Source organism: Manacus vitellinus, unplaced genomic scaffold (genome assembly GCF_001715985.3).
Source record: "Manacus vitellinus isolate BGI_N305 unplaced genomic scaffold, ASM171598v3 scaffold_52_pilon, whole genome shotgun sequence".
Taxonomy (NCBI): domain Eukaryota; kingdom Metazoa; phylum Chordata; class Aves; order Passeriformes; family Pipridae; genus Manacus; species Manacus vitellinus.
In genome coordinates, this window is record NW_021940628.1 from 926,297 (window position 1) to 933,592 (window position 7,296).

Here is a 7,296-nt window from a genome sequence, read left to right on the forward strand (position 1 = left end):
GGAGAGCTGGAGGGACTGGGGACAAGGGATGGAAGGACAGGACACAGGGAATGGCTTCCCAGTGCCAGAGGGCAGGGTTAGGTGGGATATTGGGAAGAAATTCTCCCCATCCCTAGAAGTGTCCAAGGCCAGGTTGGAGCAACCTGGGCTAGTGGAAGAGGTCCCTGCCCATGGCAGGGGGGGGGAATGAGATGGGCTTTAATGTTCCTTCCAACCCAAACCATTCTGGGATTCCAAGAAAAACATCTCTCACATGCAAAACTCCATCCAGGCCAAAGGACCAGCATCTGGACCCGCACTCCCCCCACCACCCCAAAAGCTGGTGCAGTTCAGCCCAAGTCCCACAGTCTTTTTAAATCTTTTTAAAGCCAGGACTCTTCTATGCAAATGAGAACCTTTTCTATGCAAAATGATGACCCTTTTACAAGGCAACTTTGCTGCTGAGCACCCTCAGGCACCGCTGCCCTCCCCCAGCTGTCGCTGCCTGGTGTTAAAAGCCCAATTTAGCACCTTGTTTGCAGTGAGAGAAGAAGGGGCCACAGCCTGTTCCCTCTGCAGAGCCTGCAGTGTAAAAACAAGAGAGGATGGGGACATCAAAACTGCCCAAAGGAGGACCAGAAGAGCTCCAGAGGCTGGAGGTGAAGCCAGAGCAGGACTGAGGGGCAGGATTAGTAAGGATTAGTAAAGCCAAGTCTGCTGCAAGATGTGCTGAGAGCACTGTGAGGGAAAACCACCGCCCCTGCAGCAGGGCCAGAGCTATTTGCTCCTCCCAGAGCTCCCCCAGGACAAACCATTCAACACCACCCTTTAAAGGACTGTTGGGAATCGCCCTGTCCCCACAGTCACAGCCACTGGGAGCAAGAGCCACCCAAAATATGTAAGCAAACACATGCAGAGAGAATTCTGTAAGACACGGTAAAGGAATTCCTATAGTATCCAAAAAGTATCCAAAAAGGAGCAACGATTTCAGATAAGCTGGACCTTGTTGGAGGTGCTGCCAGAGTCAACTGAGCTCAAACATGCCCAAATTTTGCCCAGGTGAGGCTGCACCAGAGGTTTGGCTGGAGCCAGGAGACACTGCACAGGAAGGTGGGGCTGCTCTCAGCAGTGAGGAGGTGCTGGTTGTGCCACCCCACTCCTGACTGTGCTGCTGCAGACCCCACGCCCAGGCTCTGCCCCAAACTCCAGGCTGACTCTGGGGAGGACAATCTTACAGAAAATACTGTAAATGGGGAGGGTTTTAGGGGTTCATCCTCACAAAAAAAAAAAAAAACAACCTCAGGAACTCCCAAACCCCATTCAATGAACCCCCATTATTATTCCACTCAAGACACATGTGTCTATTTAAGGCAGCTGCAGCTCTTGCCTTTTCTGCAGCACGTTGCTGGAGCTCTTCAGTTGCTAAATTTACACTCAGTTTGTTACTGGGATTCATCAAAAAAAAAAAAAAAAAAGTCTGTAGCAAGGCCCACAGCCTTGGCAGGAGCCAGACTGACAATATCTGACACTAGAGCAGGAAGGAGGCACTTGATTGCTCCAATCCATGCTCCTGTTTTCTAAAAGAATGGCTTGAGCAACCCCAGAGCACAGGACATTTCAGGGTTTGAGTGTTTTTAAGCCAGCAGGGCTGTTACAGGGAGTCATGAGATCTCAGCCCAGGATTTAATGGGGAGATAAAAACACTTGGTGCTGTCCTACAGCCTCTCTAGAGGGAAAGCTGCAGCAGGACTGAAGGGAGATGAATTCTGACCACTCTGTGCTCAGCCATGGCTCCCAAGCTATATTTAATCCTTACATTTTTTCAACTTTTTAGTTACAACACTGCTCAGGTGGTAAATGGTCTTGTAGACCACTCTGTGGGAACCACTGCCCTGCAAAGTCACTGGAGGTCTATTTTATAGAATCATGGAATGGTTTGGGTTGGAAGGGACTTAAAGAAGATCTCGTTCCACCCCCCTGCCATGGGCAGGGACACCTTCCACTAGTGCAGGTTGCTCCAAGCCCCATCCCACCTGGCCTTGGACACTTCCAGGGATGAGGCATTTCCCATGGGAGCATTTCAGACATCAACACTGACTGGGTGTCAACAGCATCTATAGGAGAGATTTGCTCTGTGATCTCAGAGACATTCAAGGCAGGTGGTGATGAATTACCAGGGGCTTTACCAGACCCTTTGGCACTAACTACGCTCTGGTCTATGCTCCCAAATCCCTGCTGTTTAGAAAGAGATCCATGGAGAGTTCCCGTGTGTGAGGCAGTTCCCAGGGAGGGAGGGGAGAAAACAACAGGTGATCTCACTTCAGGATGTCAGTGCCTTGAGCAACAGGACAATGGTGGGCCCCGAGAGCCTGCTGGGAAGCAGCCCACTGCGCCAACGTGGACGGGGCCCTCTGGATAAGGGGGCAAAGCATCTCGGGAGAGGAAGGAACGCTGAGAATCAGAGAGGAAAGGCAGGAATGAAAATATGCATGTACAAGACCACAAAAACACAAATCCACCTTAATCTCCTGTTTCTGCTAGTGACCCCCCATCCTGCTGCACAGGCAGCTGGTGACAACGTGACCCAGCACTGAGCGTGGCAGCAGAATGGGGTTGGATGCTCTCACAGAATCATGGAATGGTTTGGGTTGGAAGGGACCTTAAAGCTCACTTCATTCCACCCCCCTGCCATGGGCAGGGACACCTTCCACTAGCCCAGGTTGCTCCAAGCCCCATCCAGCCTGGCCTTGGACACTTGCAGGGATGAGGAGTCCACAACCTTTCAAGCAAAGCTGTTTGGTTGCTTGTCCCTCCCCCAAAGGCAGGAGGGGACATGGGAGGTGGGTCTGGATCCTCTCCTGTCTTCCGAGGGTCTCCCTGCAGGAGCACAAACCCTGCAGGTGCTCAGTACTCTTTTCCTCTTCAAACCTGTGTCTAAATGCCAGGCAACACTGGCCTGCCAGGTTCTAGTGCAGCCCCTCGAGGGCCCAAAGCCCGAGATCCCTGCTCTGGCATAAGAGCTTCCTGCTGTTCACACACAACTCTGTCTCAGATAAACTCAGCAAACAAACCCACCCACCCACAATTTCCCCATGTAACAAGCTCACCTGTCACCATTGGCAGATATGGCGTCAAACTTGGCTTTCTTCTTTGGGATTTCGTTCTGAATGGAAGAGGTGGATAAGGTTTTCTGGCTAGAAAAGAAAGGAGGAAATTGTATGTCAGAACCTGAATGACTTTCAGTCTAAGACAGAGAGAGGCAGATAAATATTCCCACCCACTTTGATCCCATTAAAACAATATTTCCTGGTGCAAGAAAGAGCGATAAAAAATTCATTGCTTGAAGAGTCGCTGGAGACTAAAAATAATCAGAAAACAATGAGTCAGGCAGAGCAGCACGTGGGTGAAGAACTCCTGCTGAAAAATCTGCATTTTAATCATTACATTCTACAAATGCAACTTCCACTGTGTACAAGTTCAGCAAGTCAGATCACTCGGAAGCACAAGTCTGCAGCACAGCGGGGTTTAAAAACAAGCAAAGCCTGGCTTAGCCAGGTCCTCCTGCACTTAGACAGTGCCCAAAGCCTTCCCCAAGGTTACCTGTTGTAGTGGCTGCCACTGCTGAGCCTGCTGAACTGCTCCTTCTCCTGCAGGCTGGCCCGGGAAGAGCTGCTCAGGTGTTTGCACTGCTCTTTGGTCTTCTGCAGGACCCGTTTGTAGGACAACGTGCACAACCAGCACAGCAGCTTCCCATCCACCTGGAAAGGGAGGGAGAAAGGAGTTTGGGCTTCTTTTTCCTGCTCATAAAGTAAATAGAGGAAAGGCAAAAAGCACCTTCAGGCTTAAGATCACATATGAACAAGCAGGGACTCAAAGAGGATCCCCTGGATGGACACCAAACCAGCAAGAGGAGGCTCAGCAGGACAGGGATTATCAGAGCAGCCTCCTAAATGAGGAGATGTTTACAGTCTGCAGGAAGCAGGCCTTGGGAATACAAACATTGGGAATACACACCTCCTACAGAGCACTTGGGGTGTTTAAGCCAAGGCTGTGCAGAAGCCATAGGATGGGGTTCCTGGTGGAGGTACAACAGTCCCAGCTCCTTCCAAATATCATTCCCCATCCCTCTCCCCGAGCAGCACCTCGCTTCTCACTCAGAGGCCTCTGCTCCTCTGCCACCCCTTGGGACAAATCTAAGAGATCTTTCTCAGTAGGTCTGGCAGAGGAGCAGAAGGGGCTTAAAAATTAAACAGCTCTAAAGCACAGCAAAGCTCAACTCCCCAGAAACACTCCATAACCAAGGGACAACCCCTTTTGGAACCACAGAATGGTTTGGGGTGGAAGGGACCTTAAAGGTCATCCAGTCCCACCCCCTGCCGTGGGCAGGGACACCTTCCACTAGCCCAGGTTGCTCCAAGCCCTGTCCAACCTGGCCTTGGACACTCCCAGGGATGGGGCAGCCACAGCTTCTCTGGGCAATCTGTGCCAGGGCCTCCCCACCCTCACAGCCAACAATTCCTCCCCAAAATCCCATCTAACCCTGCCCTCCGTCAAGGTGAAGCCATTCCCCCTTGTCTGATCAGGAGTGCTGGAGAAGCCGTGAAGGAGATGGGCAGAGGATCACTGTGATGAGCCCTTTCCCCTTTCCAGCCTCCTTTTCCAGCAATACTGACCTTCTTCCTGTCGTCCTTCCTGTCGAAGGCACACTGCTGCTTGCACTGCTCACACGAGTGAGGGGGGCCATACTTCTTCTCCGAGTTGGTGCAACGCTGGCACTTGTTGCCAATAAATGCTGCTATGATGTTGCAGTACTGGCAGGGCTTTGGCTTCAAGAAACAAGAACAACTGATTAATACGTTGCTCCTTCCCCTCCTCCCCATGATTTCTAATTTTTCTTTCCTCCTATGACGCTGATCCAAGAGACATAACTCCATTTGGACCCCTGGCCTCCAGCTGGGTGTATCTATCCCTGGCACCCAAGTGCTGTGAAATCTTTAGAAAAACGTCTAACACCCAAACAGAACCAATCCAAATCTCTATTTCAGACTTCAGACAGGCAGGAAATAAAGATTTATCACTGCTTCCTGCAGCAATCTCGGTCTGTAAGCACACTGCTGTTTCTGCTGGGTATCGAACAGATCATTTCCTGGCCTTAAATGATGCAAAGCTGCTCTTTTTCGGCGCTAAAAGAAGAGAAAAAGTCAAAGCTTCACGCTTGAGTGACCTGTGGTATTGATCAGTCATGCTCTTACAGCAGAGCCAGTCCATAAACTGCTCTGGGATTTCAGCAGGATAAAGATAAGAGAGATGAAAGGAAGAGAGGCTCGTGAATCACTTACTGTGCCGTAGAGCTTCACGTTCTGAGCACACTTCTTGCATATCGTGTTGGTTTTGCTGTTAAAAAAAACAAAGGGCAGGTCATTCCACTGACACTTCCTGACAGAAAATGAAACCTCTGTGGTTGGGAATCCCAGGATCCCTGGGTGTGATCCCAGCCTCCCCTCTGCTCCATCTCTGGGACTCACATATCAAAGTGCTCTTCCTAACCCCATCTGGCTGAGCAAAAGTTGCCAAAAAGTGGCATCACTAAGAGGTGTCTTTTAATTAAGGCATCCCCAGATGATACCAGGTTTTTTTGTCCTTATGAACACAGGATTTGATCACTGACTAATTGGGAGCAGGAGTGATTCAGCACCATCCTGGAGGATGAGGGTAAGGCAGATGAGGACAGAAGTGTATTTGTCAAGCAAACACAGGAAGGAACACCCCACTTGGCTCTGGGTTTACCAGTCCTCCCTCTGACTTGTCAAAATGCAAAAAGGCAAAAGCCCAGCTGAAGGAAACACGACAGGAAGGAAGTTCTGGGTACCAGAAATCAGGTAAGAGGAAAACTCGTGGGCAGAAGCACCCAGAGCCTTCACTGGAAGATGCATCTGAGCGCTGACCAGAAATAAAACCCAAGCAAAAGGTGTGACCCAAGGGCACTGCAGACACTGGGACTCGCCCAGCAGACCTTTGAAGGCGGGCAAAGGTCCCCCAGGTATCCCATGGCAGCAATTACGGCTCAGTCAGCAGAGGTGTGGAAGCACTACAGTCACCCAGGTGTGTCTGCTCCACAGGAAACATGGATCTGCCCAGCTCAGCAGGCATTTACCTTTCCTGCTGGAATTCAGTCCTGCAGTAAGTGCATTTAACAATGGGGTGAGCAATCCGGCACTCCTGCAAGGACACAGGTGTTCAGTGAGGTGCAGTGCTGCTCCCACGCTCCCATTCCCCACATCCCACAGCTCCTGCTGCCCTCCACTCCCAAACACTTCCTGCCTTTAGTCACGATGGACAAGGAAGGGTGGCAGGGATGTGTCACAGGTGAGCCAGGAGTGAACTGAGATCCGTGACCGGGGTTTGTTTGTGCCAGAGCAGGGGCACGGGGTGGCCTGGGCTCCCAGGGCAGGAACACACAATCCTGCCTCACTTACTCACAGCTCTGCCCTCCAGCAGCTCCCGGTGCCTCCAGCCCTGCTCTCCTCCCATCATAGCTCTCTCAGGCTCCCCACACTCACCTGCTTTGCCCCAGAGATCCCACATTACTCCAGTTCCTGCCCCATCTCATCCCTGATTTCATTCTTCCCCACCTAGACTGTGCCCCCAAACCCACCTCCTTCTTTCAAGGTACCATCAGATCTCCCATTTGTGTCCCCAGATGCTCCCAAACCTCTCAGGACCCTCCCAAACCCTCCACACCTCTTTCCTTGCTAAGAGCCTTCCTCACAAACAGCCCTTCAGGTGCCCCCAGGCTTCCCTCAGGAACAGCCCTCCATGTCCCCCCAGTATCCCCATGACTCCCACTCCAACACCCTCCAAACACCCCCAGCACCCCCAAACTGCCTTCAGTGCCCTCAGGTCCCCCTGACAAACAGCTCCTCTCAGCGGCTCCCCAGATACCCCCCTGACAGCCCCCAGGCTCTACCCCTGTGCTCCAGCCCCTCCAAACCTCCCAAATGTTCCCAGGGCCTCACCTACACTTCCCCCCGCCCACCCCACAGACCCCAAACAGCCTCACAACTCCCCAGTCTCCATAGATACCCCCAGTGCCTCCTCACAAACAGCCCCCCAATTACCCTCAGTCCCTCTAAGAGCCCCCAGACCCCTCAAAAACACCCCCTGCCTGCCCTCCCTCACAAAGAGCTATCCAAGGGGTAAAAACCCCTCAGCCCCCCCCCAACTACCTCACAGACAGCCTCTCCCAGCAGCTCCCTCACAAACTACCTCCCCAATTCCCTCATAGACCACCCCCTCCAATTCCCTGACAAGCTGCCC

General features: G+C 51.9%; 1 protein-coding gene across 1 annotated transcript in view; it reads right to left on the bottom strand.

The window, feature by feature from the left end:
• FAM76A (family with sequence similarity 76 member A) overlaps positions 1–7,296 on the bottom strand; it is a 19,253-nt gene that overhangs the window by 5,673 nt on the left and 6,284 nt on the right. Inside the window, exons 2-7 of the mRNA XM_029963022.1 lie at positions 6,134–6,198; positions 5,319–5,373; positions 4,653–4,805; positions 3,580–3,737; positions 3,087–3,173; positions 2,299–2,430 (exon numbers count right to left, since the gene is read on the bottom strand). Of these exons, the coding sequence (XP_029818882.1) occupies positions 2,299–2,430; positions 3,087–3,173; positions 3,580–3,737; positions 4,653–4,805; positions 5,319–5,373; positions 6,134–6,198 (650 nt within the window). The remainder of the gene's footprint in view (positions 1–2,298; positions 2,431–3,086; positions 3,174–3,579; positions 3,738–4,652; positions 4,806–5,318; positions 5,374–6,133; positions 6,199–7,296) is intronic.